Source organism: Impatiens glandulifera, chromosome 5, assembly GCF_907164915.1.
Source record: "Impatiens glandulifera chromosome 5, dImpGla2.1, whole genome shotgun sequence".
In the NCBI taxonomy this organism is placed as follows: domain Eukaryota; kingdom Viridiplantae; phylum Streptophyta; class Magnoliopsida; order Ericales; family Balsaminaceae; genus Impatiens; species Impatiens glandulifera.
Window position 1 is genome coordinate 47,625,031 of NC_061866.1, and position 15,032 is coordinate 47,640,062.

The following is a 15,032-nucleotide window of genomic DNA, read 5'->3' on the forward strand; positions in this document are numbered from 1 at the left end:
AATATTTATTTATAAAAAACCAAACATCAAACAAGCTCAAGTAGGATGAAATGTTGAAAATGACACATCACCCAACTACCATGAAAAAATTTCTATTGAGCATAAACAAAGATGCATAAACTACTTATAATTTATTTAGGTTCAACAAATTAAATGACTGAAATTAAATACATTGGTGTGACATATTCTTATGATTAGATGATTAAATAAGAAATATTATATTTGATAGTAATATAATTTATTTGTATCAATATAATTGAGTATATATGTATACATTTAATCACTCAGTTCATTTATAATTATTTTTTTTAAAATTATCCATCAAAATGATTATACCCTCCTCTATGAATTAACTTATTATCAATCACTAGATCAAATTATATATGGCCAAAATTTTAAATTAGAATTTTTGTTTGATTGGATATCAATTAAAAGGTTAGATATCTTATTTTAAACTTCACAATTATACATAATAAACGAATTAACAGTTTAAAAATAAAAATACATTAACTTATTATTTATTTGATATTTTTAAATAAATAAAAGATCAATGTGACTAATTTAATAAGTTCTATTCACTTAAAATCGTTCATTAAAATTAATTACATTAATATTTATTTATTTATTTATTTATAAATGAGTGTATATAATAAGTTAACTATGTTTAAAATATTTAAGGCAAAACCTTGTTTTTTATAATTTTAATAACAAAGAGTCCAAAATTGTAAGATTTAAAAAATAAATATATAAAATTTAAATTAAAAAAACTTTAATTTGACAATTTGACCTTTTTTTTATTCACAGTTATAATTTATTATCTAAACATAATAAATTTTGTCACGAGAATGTTGGATCGACAACTCACTTACTTTTGTATTGTCGATGTGTAACTCGTATCTAAAGTCTTTTATGGAGTATTATTATGATTCATTGATGATGCTTGAGTTTTTATGTAGTTGCTGATATCTCAATTATATTTTTTGTGTACTATCTGATTGAAAAAAAAATCGTCGAACTTTCAATGATTTTAGTCGTCAAATACGTATAAATCATAATGCTATTATTACGATGTTTAATGAGATTATGTCCGGACCGTTAAGGAGTTAATTGTTTTATAAAGTATTTATAAACTCTATAATATATTGACTGACATTTATTTTCTTCATTAAGCCCATAGTAAGTGTTGTTGGGTTGGGCCTTAAGAGGGAAAAGATAAAAATTGATTCGGGCTTAATCTGACGCTCAATATCCCTCACCGTCAGCCGTCGCCGGCGATGTACGGAAATTTACACTTTTCCGGCCTTCCATTTCCCTTCTTACTCCATTGACGTCGAAGGCTTGTTTCATCTTCTTAAAAGCACAAACCTTCACTTTCTCTCTCTATTTTCAGAGATTTAAGAGAGAGATGGATCTAGTCTTGCCATTGAAGCCCCAAGTCATTATCTCCACAACCTATTATCCTTCACTCTTTTCACCTCTTCCTCCTTCTTCTTCATTAAAATTTCAAACCTTCCGTACACGTTTGGGGCCACAGTTCGCCCTCAAACGAGCTACAGTTCGCTCAGAGTTCGATGGAAAAGTTAACGGCGCTCTTTCCGGTGATCTCGACCCTCGTTTCCTCGACAGGGTATGTCTTTCCAACTCATATCATTTCTTATAGTCTATATGCATGATTTTTCTGAATCTTTTTGATGTTTTGGTGACTGAATAAGTGATAAACATGTTTATTTATTCAGCAAAAAGCATTGGAAGCTGCAATGAATGATATAAATAGCTCATTTGGAAAAGGAAGTGTCACTAGATTGGGCAGTGCTGGTGGAGCTCTTGTGTATGTGGTCTCATATCATTTCAATGTACTAGTTAGTCCCTTTCCTTTAAATAAACACTTTATATATCAATTTCTGAAGAAAAAAGTTCAAACTTTTACCCAAGATCATATATTTGCATATTGAATCTTTTATGATGCTTATTCATTTCTCTCTTTCTTTCTCCTTCTATCTGTTTCAGAGAAACATTTCCAAGTGGTTGTTTGACGTTAGATTTTGCGCTAGGTGGTGGTCTTCCCAAAGGGAGAATTGTCGAGGTATTTTTCATTTTTGTTGACTATGACTGTTTCCATTGTGAATTTAGAGGTCTATGATTGGTTCTTACTAAGAACACCTTAATCAAAGTGGAGGGTCATGGCAAGAAACCCTGGTCATGAAAAAAAAAAGAGAGAAAATAACTGCTGCCATTATTGATGCTATTTTTTTTCTTCCAAGATTTATGGACCTGAAAGCAGTGGGAAGACTACTTTAGCACTCCATGCCATTGCTGAAATTCAGGTGTGTGTTAATGGTCCATTTTTATGAAGGTTTTCCTTCTGATTCATAGGGAAGACGAAGCAATTTTGATTGACTGTAACTGGATTGAGATGAATTTTGCAGAAGCTAGGTGGTCATGCCATGCTTGTTGATGCAGAACATGCTTTTGATCCTGCGTATTCTAAGGCATTGGGTGTGGATGTAGAGAATTTGATTGTTTGTCAGCCTGATCATGGAGAAATGGGACTTGAGAGTAATTTCTCTTTTCTTTGTTCAACACTTTACTTAATTAGAATTGAGAAAAAATGGAAACCCGAGAATGAAATGATTTCTTTTTCTTCCTCAGTTGCAGATCGTATGTGTAGATCTGGTGCTATCGATCTTATATGCATTGATTCCGTGTCAGCTCTCACTCCACGTGCTGAGATTGAAGTATAATTTTTGTCCTCACTTCTTCTGGCTAACTAAAATGCTAAATAACTTCTTGTTGATTGCACTTTTATTTTTTTGGGAGGAAAAGGAAGAAACCTTATATTAATAATGAAAAAGATTTACATAATTTAAATGAGATGCTGGTCTCATTTTCAAAAGCAAAATATGTTCATCAATTGAATATAAATGTGTCAGTTTTACTTTGAATTCAGGGTGAAATAGGAATGCAGCAAATGGGATTGCAAGCTCGTCTTATGAGCCAAGCTCTACGTAAGATGTCAGGAAATGCTTCCAAAGCTGGATGCACTCTCATTTTTCTAAATCAGATAAGGCACAAGGTAATCTTTTGTTAAAAGTAAAGTTTCGGAGGTGTGTTCATTTGCAATTATTTAATAGTCCTTTGTTTTGACCAGATTGGTGTATATTATGGAAATCCAGAAGTTACTAGTGGAGGGATAGCTTTAAAGTTCTTTGCATCACTTCGACTTGAAATACGTACTATTGGGAAGATAAAGTCTGTAAGAACTTAGTCTCTGACCGATTACTAAGACCTTCGCCTTTTGTTGTTATTTGAAATTTTACAGTGACTAATTAATCCATTTATTCTAAGGTGAAAGGAGATGAAGAGATTGGTCTTAGGGTTCGTGTTAGAGTTCAAAAGAGCAAGGCAAAGTGAAAATTTTACATAAGAAGTCTGTTTATTTATCATTAAGTTGTCAAATATCAAATATGTTTCTGTTTTTATTACGATAGGTTTCGAGGCCCTACAAACAAGCTGAGTTTGATGTTACTTTTGGCGAGGGAGTAAACAAACTTGTATGTATTGTGTTGTTGTTTCTTGTCTGATGGTATACTTTTTATTTCTCACATTCGTCGGTTGTGTGTATGCAGGGGTGTGTTTTGGATTGTGCTGAAATGATGGATGTTGTGCTAAAGAAGGGTTCTTGGTATAGTTATGGAGATCAAAGGTTTGTCCTTTTTATCCAACAAAAAAAGAGATTTTTTTAAGTTCCTCTTATAGCATTTTTTTTTGTCTTTGTTGAAGGTTGGGACAAGGAAGGGACAGAGCATTGCAGCACTTAAGAGAGAACCCTGTTCTTTGTGAAGAAATTGAAAAGGTTTTAGTTTTCGAAAGAAAAATAAAATTTCAAAGTTTCCACCCACCCATTCGAAGCCACTCTTTTAGTCACATAATTGGGATGGATGTTGTGTTTGCAGATTGTTCGGCCGATGATGTTAGAGAGGATTGGTGAGGTGGGATTTTCAAGTGCGCGGCACAAATCCCAGCAGCCACAACAGGAAGATGAGGAATTTTTCGACGAGATCCAATAAGATTTTTGGTGGAAACTAGGTCACATCAGCAACATGCTACTACTTTGTATTTATTTGACATATTTAATGGCGGTTGCAAGTTCGAGTTTTTGTGCTTGGGAATGGGAACTATGAAAAAGGTTAAACACTTTTGTAAGATGTTCTCATTTTTACAAGTGAAGCATCATTTTGGTACAAATAGTAACCCTATTTAGGAGTGAGCATTCAAATTCAAATGATCAGCGCAATCTCAATCTAAACCGATAAAACATTTAATCAGAAAGAGGGTAGATTTCTACAATAGTGCCAAAGTTAAATTTATCTGAAAAATCGATGATAAATGAGAAAGATTGGAGACATTACAACAGAAAGAAATCATTGTTTGTTCTATTATTTGGTAATTTATAAGCAACTGGCAATATCCACAAACTTTGAAGCTGCAGCCAAACCGCTTATAATAGCGCCTTCCACATTTGGGCTAACGCAAAAGTCTCCGCAAAAAGCCAATCTCTTCTTCCCATCCCACAAACACTTTTCCTCTCTTTCGACACTTACAGCCGGAAAAGCACTCCCCCTACAAAAACAAAAATACTTGTCAAAATGGTGACCAACTTTGGATCAAATTAGGCTACTTTTCAAAAACACACCATCTATGTGCTTTCATGAACAAGGGATGAGGAATGTCAGCTGCAGTTTTCTGAAATTCTTGAAATAGTTCTTCAGCTATTTGACTAAATACAGTATTAGATAGCATTCCAAGTCCTACTTTCGCAATTACTTCCTTTGCATACTGCGCTGTTGAGTGTACTACCCAACAACATTCACTGCATAAAATTATTAACAACATTTCAAATAAACCTAAAAAACTTGTATAGTTTTCTTGTGCATACCTTGTTTTAGGACGTCCTGGCTTGCTCGAATTGCAGAAAGCCCAGCTAAGTGTTTCAGAATGTTCGAAAGAGAATGCTTTGAAAGGTATCTGTATTAACACCAATCATTGGATAAACTTTAAAATAACTATTTTCTCCTAATTTTCTTCTTCAGTTAGCCAATGGCAATTGACAAAATAGATTCAAAGCATTGAAACTCATAGAATGAATATATGTTACTTACAGATCTTAAAGGCTCTCCAAATGTCAACATGAGAGCAAAACATGGGTTAACTGGGATTTCATTGATCTTTGTTGCTAACTCAGGTACTAAAGTCAGATCTGCATAATAAGTTCAATTAACCTTCATAATGCTGGTGTCACATTTCATTGAAAACACTCAGGTACTAAAGTCAGATCTGCATAATAAGATCATTTAACCTTCATAATGATAGTGTCGCATTTCATTTGAAAACACCATTTGTGTCACATTAAGTGTTTACAACTTGGGTCATATAGATTCATTAATTTATTGTCATCTTAAGTATTCAGAATCAATTCAACTAAAAACAGTTCAACATTGACTAAATTTCATATGGTCATATGTCCATTTGATTTCAAGTCCTCTTACCATGAAGACCTTTGTGTCTATAATCCAACAGTGATTTGATTTGTTAAAAGATCTGCTTTTAGGATAATAATAATAATAATAATCTAATAACCTTTAACCCAATGCCTATTACAAGAACAACTAAATTAACAGACTGGACAATGAATATAAATGGAAAATTAAGGATGAATGAGTGAAAAAATTCGAACCAATGGGAGGTAGACGTCCTGTGACAGTTGTGAACCTGTCGGAGATTATATTTTTGTCTGAAGCAACAACACCCTTAAAGTGACCAAGGCTTTGTCCATCTACACTAGTTAGTGACCATAAATCCTCTTCTTCAAGCCACTCTACTTTCCCAACACATGTTCGGAACTTGCTTTCCACTCCTGGATTGAAGAACATAAAACGGAAGCTAAACCGAATGAGCTCGCTTTCTACCTGAATCTACATAGAGTTTCCGTAATCCTAACAGTACCAGATTCATTGCATAAAGCTTTACAAATAGAGTTCATTCCTGGAACACCCACATATTTAATGCTCAATCCTTCCTGAATCAAATGCCAAATTGAGAAAACATGATTAATTGATATTTTAACATAAAAAATGGGAAGTGAAGACTTGAGTAACATAATTCCATAAACAGATATCAGCAAATTACCTTTTCAATGTCAGTGAATTGTTTAGAGAGGCAATCAAAGGATCCAAAATTGTCTTTCCATTGGGAAACAATTCCTCGAGCTTCCCAATCTCGTACAAGACCTAGCACGTCGGGGTTACTGACATGGAAGTATGGAGCGCCATGATCGAATAACATCTCCTTTCCGTCTTCCGTAGTTTCTCTGATTCAATTGTTGAGATCAAACAGTGAGAAAACCAGAACATCGGAAAAAGGAAATGAAATCCATGTATGATTACTTTCTCTCAGACATTCTTCCGCCGGGGCCTCTAGCGGTCTCGAAGACGGCGACTGATACTCCATTTCTGGCCAGACTCGACGCGCATACAGCTCCAGAAACTGAATTCTCAACGATTATTCAATTCATCTTCACAACATCAATCAGTAGTACGAGATCACACACATGTATATATATAGAGAGAGAGTTAGAGATCAAAGCTTACTTCCGCAGCCAATGACGGCGATCTTCGAGGCAGCGGCAGCACTATTCATGGATTGTGTCACCGAATTTGATCTTCTTTCAACTGCATGTACTGTATAAATTTGAGTGCAGCAAATGAGTTAGTCCGGATCGATAAAATATTTATTAGCTCGATTCGAACTCGAATCAATTTATAAATTTGAGCTCGACCTCGACTCGATTAAGTATTTATTATCTCGATTTGAACTCGAGCTCATACGGGTTTATAAATTTGAGCTCGAACTCAACTCAACTATTTACTAAAAGAAACTAGGTCGGACTCAAAAACTTAATTAAAATTAAATTTTCAAATATTTATGAAAAAATATTTATTTTAAATTTTAAATTTTAATATTAACATAACTAAATAATATATTGTTTATTATCGAGATTAACAAACTATGGAACAAATATTATATGAGTATCAACTCGACTTGAATATTAAACGAGTCGTCTTGAATTTGGTCAAAATCAAACTCCAGTCGAAGTTTGACCGAACGACTTACAAACATCTTGACTTATTTACGATCCTAGTTAATCAGACATTGATATTTATTTACTTATTTATAAATATCATATAAATAATAAGTTAACGACAATTAAAACTCATCCAATCTCGTTTTTTATCCCTCTAAGAAACCTAAAATTGTGAATTTTGAAGAAAAAATCTGAAATCCCTCCTAACCAATTTGATTTTATTGAAATATTATTTTAAATGCATAAATAACTATTTTTTTTTCACCACTTAAATCTAAAACTAATAATTTAAAATTAGGATTATATTTTTACTAACTAATTTGTAGAGCAACAATTTAAGTACAATCTTCTTGTTTGATTTGGTTATTTTAGAATTTTTATTTAAAATTCAATCATCATATTATATTTATTTTCAACCATTCAATTTTTTAATTAAAATATTTTAATTTTATAAAATATAAATATAAATTGACATTATAATAATTCAATCAATTTAAATAAAAAATATATTTTTCATTAAATAATATAATTTTTGTTTTTATAGTATCTCTATGATAAAGCATTTAAGTTTTAAATGTAAGCCAAGTTGCTAATTCAGTTTCCATAAAAGTTATGGTCCTCAATCCTCCACGCGTATGGTCTCTAAGTCTCCACGCGTATGGTCTCTAAGTCTCCACGCGTTTGTATTTTATTTTATTAATATTTTGTTTTTTGTTAAGAAAGAACATGTTATTTCCAATTTTATTATGAAACCATTTAAAGTTTGTACACATAACGATTTTAGATTTGATAGATTAGATGATTAATTTAATTAATTAGATCGAATTATTATTAAATAATACAAGTATACCTAAAATTTATTATAAAAAATATATTTACAAAATAGAAAAAGATATTCTACACCGCTATTACTCTTTATATATTTTAAATATTAAAGAAAAATCTAAGTTAGAAAAATTATTGGTTGCAACTTGCAACTACCAACTACAATAATCATTTTGTCATGTGCATTTATTGTTAAGATTGGTTCATGCGACCTACATTAATTTTAAGTATTATTTTAAATATTATATGATTATGAGAAAAATTTATCGATCTTCGAGTTTATCTTAACTATTTAAATATATTTTTTTTTAAATTCGATTTCGAATAGAATAATGATTTTGTGCCATTTTTCAACTTATCTTAGTATATTGTGCTAAATTATGATTCAATGTCTATTGATACTCATTCTCACTAAAATGCAATGTAAGTTATATAAATAGAAAAACAAAATAATCTCAAAACTCAAAAGGGAGTGATTAATCCTCATTAAAAGTGTGTTGTAATCATACCCACATATATGGATGAAAATGGATACTCGTATACTTGATACTCGTGGGTACCCGATGGTCGGGTTCGGGTATTTAAAATCGATGTCGGGGTTGGGGATGAGGAGTAAAAATGATTACCCGATTGGGTTCGGGATCAGAAATGAGGAGGGTGTGAAACTCAAACCCTATACTCGAAATATTAATATATATTCATTAAAATTTAAAATATGTTTTCAAATTCCACATTATTACCATTATTATAAATTTACAATAAATATATTATTTATTACCCACACCCACACCCACACCCAATCATCATTTCAATTTCTCTTTCCCATACTCTTTATCTTTCATTTATTTAATAACAAAATATTTTATTTCTCACTTTTTCACTTATTATTTTTAAGTTTAACATTCATTTAATCTTTTTCAACTTCTCTTTAATTTTTGTTTACAAGTTTAACATTCATTTAACTTTTTTCAACTTCTTTCTAGTTTTTGTTAAACTTCAAATAATAATAATAATAAAGTTGTTATATTTTGTTGAACTTCTACAATATAACGATAAAAGTGAGTAATATTTTCATTTGTGTTTTTAATATTTAAAAACAAATAAATATAAATTCATATTTTTGTCGAGTAATGGGGGTACCCATCGACAATCAGGTACCCGTTGAATTGAGGATAGGGATACAAATAGAGGTACCCGACGGGTTCAGGGTCGAGTAATAAAATAAAAATCGGGTTCGGGGATAGATACTTTACTACCCGACAGGTAGGGTACCTGTTGTCATCCCTACCCACATATGATATTTTTATTCATTCTTTCCAAGAGTGTGGCGGTAAAAATAAAGATAATAATGTGTAAATTTCTATTAGGATCTTTCAATTAATCGTTTTGTAATCTAGTTAATTAAGGTAAAGTTAAATGTTTTAAAGATTAAAGAGGTATGAATATTCGGTACATCGTTTCCTTTAATAAGACTCTTCTACCAAAATGGTGTAGTAGATTTGCAACGAAGTTGTATAGTCTTTTGGCATCGATGATCATATATAAGTATGATCAAAATTGATATGGTTGATTCACAAAATCTCTAATTATTTTGCGGTGTGTAGGTGTAGCATTTGGAGGGGGATTTATTATAAGTGGAAAGTTTCACGAGCGGTCTAAATTCATTGTGGGGATGAATGTTCGATCAATTTTTGGATGACATTTGATGCATTGTCAAAAGTAGGGATGACAATGGGTCTACCATTCCCGCCCTATTTTTATTTTGGGGATTTTTTTAATACCATCCTCGCCCTGTTCGATTTTGTTCGGTTTCGGAAATTCTACGGGACACCGTTAATGAAATATTTAAAAAAATAATAATAAAATTATATAAACGGATTTTTTAATATAATATATTGAAATTTTATATTATTTTAAAAAAATAAACTTACTACTCTTATAAAATATAGTGAATAAATAAATATATTGGTGATTTAATATATTTAATTATATTTATAGTGTTCGGGACAAAAACGGGGTGAGATCGGGGTGGGTCGGGGTGGGGGACACAAATACCATCCCCGCCCCATCCCCGTTCAATTTCGGGGAAAACTCGTCCCAAACGGGGCAATTCAGTTTAGTTTTTACGGGACGGTTTCAAATTGTCATCCTTAGTCAAAAGTCTAGTTGCAACGTATCCTAATCTTATACTCATTGTTATATATAAATGCCACATTTAAGAAAATGTTTGATCACCAGTCTAGTGGTTTTGAATGGAAAAATGTTGTATTATGGTAATTGTTGGGAGAATGTTGAATCGACATATCACTTACTTTTGCATTGTCGATGATATCTGTAGTCTCTTGTGAAATATTACTATTATTCACTAGGTGATTCCCAAGTCTTTGGGTATTTGTTAAAAAATTTGAATTGATGTGGCTGATATGACAGAATTACATATTTCAGTTATCATCTCAATTATTTTTTAATGCACTATCTGGTTGGAGAGAAATTATCGAGATTTTAATGATCGTAGTCGTTCAATTCGTATAATTTATAATGCTATTATTACGACGCTTTCTGAAATTTATTTTGAAAAGACAATGTAATCGGTGTAGGAGTTAATCGTTTGTTAAGAACTTACGAGCTTCATAACCTATTAGGTAACGTGGTTGTATTATATTAAATATTATTTTTCATTTCATGAATTGTCGATGTTACTAAACTATCCTTATAATTTTTAATATACGTGAACCATTTTAAAAAAAAATATTGACTGAATTTGGTTTGAAAGTTTAAAAAAAATTGTTAATGAAATTTGATTAGTTTTAGTTAATTTTCAATTCGATTTAGTTTGATTTTGGTTAAAGCTTCTATCTGATTTTGGTTAATTTGAAATATATATATACCTTCTATCTGAAAAACTTTTATTTAATTCAATAAAATCTTTTATATTAAATCAAATCTAAATAATATCATTTTTATTTGATAGTTTTTAAAAATAATTGTAAAGCTCTAAGCTGATATGATTAACTTATTAACATATTATATTTAAGATTTGTAGCCATCACTATTGAATAAAAATCCCTCGCAATCAGCTGAAAGAACTATAAAAGAATATCCTAATGTTTTTTTAGCTGGTTTAGTATTCCCTCTTATCAAAATGCTAAAAAAAAAAAAAAAAAAAAAATATTTGGCCAAATTTTATTATTCAAATTTATTTTCTGTAACATAATTTGAGAAAATATTTTATTTTTCATACCATTTTTTTTTTTATTCCTCAACTTCTTTTTAAAAATGTTTGATGGCCATATAAAATTTATATATACAATGATGCTTAATTTTGAAAGTGCCTGAATGTTCGGGTCGAGAGCTGTGATTAATTTAGATGTGAGAGTAAATGAATATGTGGGTCGGATTTTGGTTGACCGCCATAAACTTAAAACGGTTAAAAATAAAATTAAAAATGCTATAAGTATGTTGCGAATTTGCAACCTAACAAAAACAAATACAACTTTTTAACTAACTGAGTTAATAACATTTTATATTTTAAATTAACACCAAATTTGATAAAACGCGAGACGTTAAAAACGAGAGAAATTTTATTTTTTAAATTGAATTATGTATTTTTCACTGTCACGATGATATGAATTTAAAATTAGGAAAAAAGTTCGTAAAAGAGGACCGAATGGAGTTTACACCGGTCCGGTCTTTCATTTCGGCTCGTTCTTTGAAATTCATATCTTCTTCTTCGTCGTCTCTAATGCAGAGAGAAGAATCAACCGCTGTCCTGACTTCTCATCTCCATCTCCATCTTCAGTCTTCTCAGACCAGCTCTTGATTTCTCCCTTTCCTCTTCTCTCTATTTTCTCATTCAGGTAATTTTCTCTCTTCATTTTGATTTTCTCGACCGTTGACTTTGAATTTCTCTTCAACTTCACATGATCCGACATTGATCTTACCATATCTTTGTAGCTGTACTTTAATCCCTATTAACTTGTAGATCTATGAATTTCTTATCAAATTCAAGACATTAAATTTGTGTGTTTCTGTTCTGGCAGGTTTTAAATTGGTTCATTGTGAAGTAATTCTGTACAGATACAGAAAGTGCATCTGAAGAAATTGGTTTAACTATGACTTGTTTCCCTTTTCTATTTAGTAGGAAAGAGGGTCCAATCAGACAATATGAAGATTTTTCTCAAGGTATTTCCAATTTCTCTTCATATATGTCAAACTATTTGAATAAAACTATCAATAATCAATCGAGAAGATCATATAATTAAAACCAACTTAGCTGGAGTTGTATACAAAAAGAGATCTCATCAAACCAATTGAAATAGAAGATCTCATATCCTATCTTCATGAAAAAATAGAAACTACCACATAAGTAAATAAAACATTCATTCAAATCTCATTTTCATTGCACTTAACTCATTCAACACTTAAAACTCAGTAATTACATTGTGGGATCCTGTGCAGAGTTGTCGAATATCAACGGGATTAAAATCTATTCATACAAGGAGCTGAGAGCTGCCACTAACGATTTTAGTGCTTCCAATAAAATTGGGGAGGGTGGCTTTGGTGCTGTCTACAAGGTACTTGAGAGTGCAAATCATTTATATAATCAAATTTACCAGATGGGGTCTCATTGGCCTTAAACTTGGTGCTAACTGCTAACAGTGATCATGATCAGGGAAGGCTCAAAGACGGAACATTAGGGGCATTGAAAGTTCTCTCAGCTGAATCACGGCAAGGTGTGAAAGAGTTCTTGACAGAGATTCAAGTCATTTCAGATATTGAGCACGACAACTTGGTTAAGCTCTATGGGTGTTGTGTGGAAAGAAATCATAGGATACTTGTCTACAACTACCTCGAGAATAATAGCCTTGAAGACACACTTCTTGGTAACTGTCTTCATAATCTCACTATCAAATCTTTACTCTGTTTGGCTGCTCTTGCTTTTCATTAGAATGTTATTCGCATGTGATACTTAGGCCTTGTTTCATATTGGGTTATTTGTAGATAACCTTGTTTGATATAAAAAAATTGGGATATTTGGATAAAATAACTAAAATGCTTTATTACTCTATATTTCAAAATGTTATAAAGATCAATTAAGAGAGAAATGGTGTTTTAATTGATGATTTGAGTAACGTGATACGAGATTAGACGATAAGTTAGTTGAAATTAATCTAAAATAACCCACATTAAGTGCTTGTTTGATTCGGTTTATTCTCTGGGAATACTGTTACAGCAGCTTAAGCGAATAAGCTGAATCAAACATGTCTAGCGAACTTTTTTTCTCAATCTATACCATTGTAGCGAGCTGGAGCGAATAAGCTGAATGTAGATCATACATCAGCTATTAATGAATAAGCTTAATCAAATTAACCACAAATAAGGTAACTAAGATGTGAATTCACATTGTCTTCTATTTCAGAAGGGAAGAATGGTAGCCTCAATTTCAGTTGGCCAATACGGAAGAAAATTTGCTTAGGAGTTGCCCGTGGACTCGCTTATCTTCACGAGGAAGTACGACCCCATATTGTTCATCGTGATGTAAAAGCTAGCAATATTCTTCTTGACAAGGACTTGACTCCAAAAATTTCCGATTTTGGCCTTGCAAAGCTTATTCCATCGGGGGCATCTCATGTTAGTACCCGAGTGGCTGGAACAATAGGCTATCTTGCACCTGAATACGCTATAAGAGGGCAGTTGACAAGAAAGGCAGATATATACAGTTTTGGAGTACTCCTTATGGAAATTGTTTGTGGGCGATGCAATACAAATATAAAATTACCCTATGAAGAACAATACCTTCTTGAAATGGTATGTATCAAACTTATTCCATTGAGAGTATTTTTATATTTTTATAATTTGCTTTGATCCTCAAATGTATTAAATGAATTGCAGACGTGGGAATTGTACGAGAAAAGGGAGTTACTATTGCTGGTTGACACATCTTTGGCTGGAAATTTTGATGCGGAAGAGGCTTGCATGTTTCTAAAGATTGGGCTTCTTTGTACACAAGAAACCGCAAGTATAAGGCCTAATATGTCGATGGTGGTGAAGATGTTATTGGGAGAGAAACATGTTGACGAGAAGAAACTGAATAAACCGGGGTTGATTTCGGATTTTATGAACTTTAAGAAGCCGTCTGTGCCTAAGCCTGACAGGGACTTGATGACGTCGTCATCATCTACTTATGTGTCGTCGGGTTCTGATAATTTTACGATGTCTACAGGGACGTCCACTGTTCCAACCATGACATTTTCTTCTTTAGTATGATCGAAGCATGTATGATATGTTTCTATGATATCTGTTGGTGGTTTTGTTGTTGCAAAATGTGGTTAATTGATTTTTAGATATATTGGGTAAAATTTGATTGAAAGTTTGTAATGTCCATTGTTGTTTGTTAATAAATAGATTTATTTGTTTGTCTTGTCTTATTTAGGAAGACTTTATCCCATTATTCTTTTGATTTTATTATTGAGACGGATTAAGTTGTGGAAAGAGTCAGTCTAAAAAGTAAGTAAAGGAATGGTTCGATTTCTATTTAAAATGTCTTGGAAGAATAAATAACTTTTATTTTTAGTATATATATATACATATTGATCAATTTCTTGTAAAGAAATAAAACATTAACTGAATTTATAATAAAAATAGATCTGCAACATCATATAAAACTATTGAGTGTTGCACTAAATTAAGTGGTAATAAATTATTATTTCTATTTAATAAAACAAGCAAAACTTAAGAATGTTACTTATTTTATCACTTTTAGAGAGAAAAGACATTCTGTAAAGAGAAGAAGAAACAGAGGAAGAAGAAGAAAAGAAAGCAATAGATCTCTTACATTTTCATTTTCAGGTTCTAATTTATTGTTGTCTTATATCTAAACTAATTTGAGTCTAAATGAAATTAGTTTTCTCTGTTTGTATGCCTCAACTTTGGGTTTAAAGTTGAGAAGAACATTTATATCCGTTTATTGTTTATAGTGAAATTTGTTGGTTGACCCAGTATGTCATCTTACAAAGAATAGAACAAAACAATGTATAAAGTTTAATCATTGAGTCAAAAGTTGAGA

At 31.6% G+C, this 15,032-nt stretch overlaps 3 protein-coding genes across 3 annotated transcripts; 2 read left to right on the forward strand and 1 right to left on the reverse strand.

Annotated features, from left to right (window-relative positions):
* The first annotated feature begins 1,246 nt into the window (after positions 1–1,246).
* On the forward strand, positions 1,247–4,267 carry LOC124938079 (DNA repair protein recA homolog 1, chloroplastic). Its single transcript, XM_047478450.1, has 13 exons — positions 1,247–1,627; positions 1,737–1,828; positions 2,008–2,083; positions 2,262–2,324; positions 2,427–2,556; positions 2,650–2,735; positions 2,948–3,073; positions 3,149–3,253; positions 3,346–3,402; positions 3,489–3,551; positions 3,627–3,703; positions 3,781–3,853; positions 3,954–4,267. Exons 1-13 carry the CDS (start codon positions 1,406–1,408, stop codon positions 4,065–4,067), a joined length of 1,284 nt encoding a protein of 427 aa, XP_047334406.1. The 5' UTR covers positions 1,247–1,405; the 3' UTR covers positions 4,068–4,267.
* An 80-nt stretch (positions 4,268–4,347) lies between these two features.
* Positions 4,348–6,780, reverse strand: LOC124938080 (renalase). Its single transcript, XM_047478452.1, has 9 exons — positions 6,648–6,780; positions 6,444–6,543; positions 6,187–6,367; positions 6,004–6,076; positions 5,735–5,914; positions 5,160–5,257; positions 4,937–5,025; positions 4,694–4,870; positions 4,348–4,620 (listed from the first exon to the last, which is right to left on the reverse strand). The coding sequence occupies exons 1-9, from the start codon at positions 6,694–6,696 to the stop codon at positions 4,449–4,451; spliced, it is 1,119 nt and encodes a 372-aa protein (XP_047334408.1). The 5' UTR covers positions 6,697–6,780; the 3' UTR covers positions 4,348–4,448.
* A 5,207-nt stretch (positions 6,781–11,987) lies between these two features.
* On the forward strand, positions 11,988–14,387 carry LOC124938137 (cold-responsive protein kinase 1-like). The gene is made up of 5 exons (XM_047478513.1): positions 11,988–12,148; positions 12,425–12,540; positions 12,639–12,849; positions 13,386–13,774; positions 13,859–14,387. The coding sequence occupies exons 1-5, from the start codon at positions 12,079–12,081 to the stop codon at positions 14,231–14,233; spliced, it is 1,161 nt and encodes a 386-aa protein (XP_047334469.1). The 5' UTR covers positions 11,988–12,078; the 3' UTR covers positions 14,234–14,387.
* The last annotated feature ends 645 nt before the right edge of the window (positions 14,388–15,032 follow it).

Coding starts and splice junctions, on each gene's coding strand:
- LOC124938080 (XM_047478452.1), bottom strand. CDS start 6,696: ATGAATAGTGCTGCCGCTGCCTCGAAGATCGCCGTCATTGGCTGCGGA. Junction 5,258..5,734: donor AGGACGTCTACCTCCCATTG/GTTCGAATTTTT, acceptor CTTATTATGCAG/ATCTGACTTTAGTACCTGAG. Junction 5,026..5,159: donor TTGGAGAGCCTTTAAGATCT/GTAAGTAACATA, acceptor GTGTTAATACAG/ATACCTTTCAAAGCATTCTC.
- LOC124938079 (XM_047478450.1), top strand. CDS start 1,406: ATGGATCTAGTCTTGCCATTGAAGCCCCAAGTCATTATCTCCACAACC. Junction 3,403..3,488: donor TTAGAGTTCAAAAGAGCAAG/GCAAAGTGAAAA, acceptor TTATTACGATAG/GTTTCGAGGCCCTACAAACA. Junction 3,854..3,953: donor TTTGTGAAGAAATTGAAAAG/GTTTTAGTTTTC, acceptor TTGTGTTTGCAG/ATTGTTCGGCCGATGATGTT.
- LOC124938137 (XM_047478513.1), top strand. CDS start 12,079: ATGACTTGTTTCCCTTTTCTATTTAGTAGGAAAGAGGGTCCAATCAGA. Junction 12,149..12,424: donor ATATGAAGATTTTTCTCAAG/GTATTTCCAATT, acceptor GATCCTGTGCAG/AGTTGTCGAATATCAACGGG. Junction 13,775..13,858: donor AACAATACCTTCTTGAAATG/GTATGTATCAAA, acceptor AATGAATTGCAG/ACGTGGGAATTGTACGAGAA.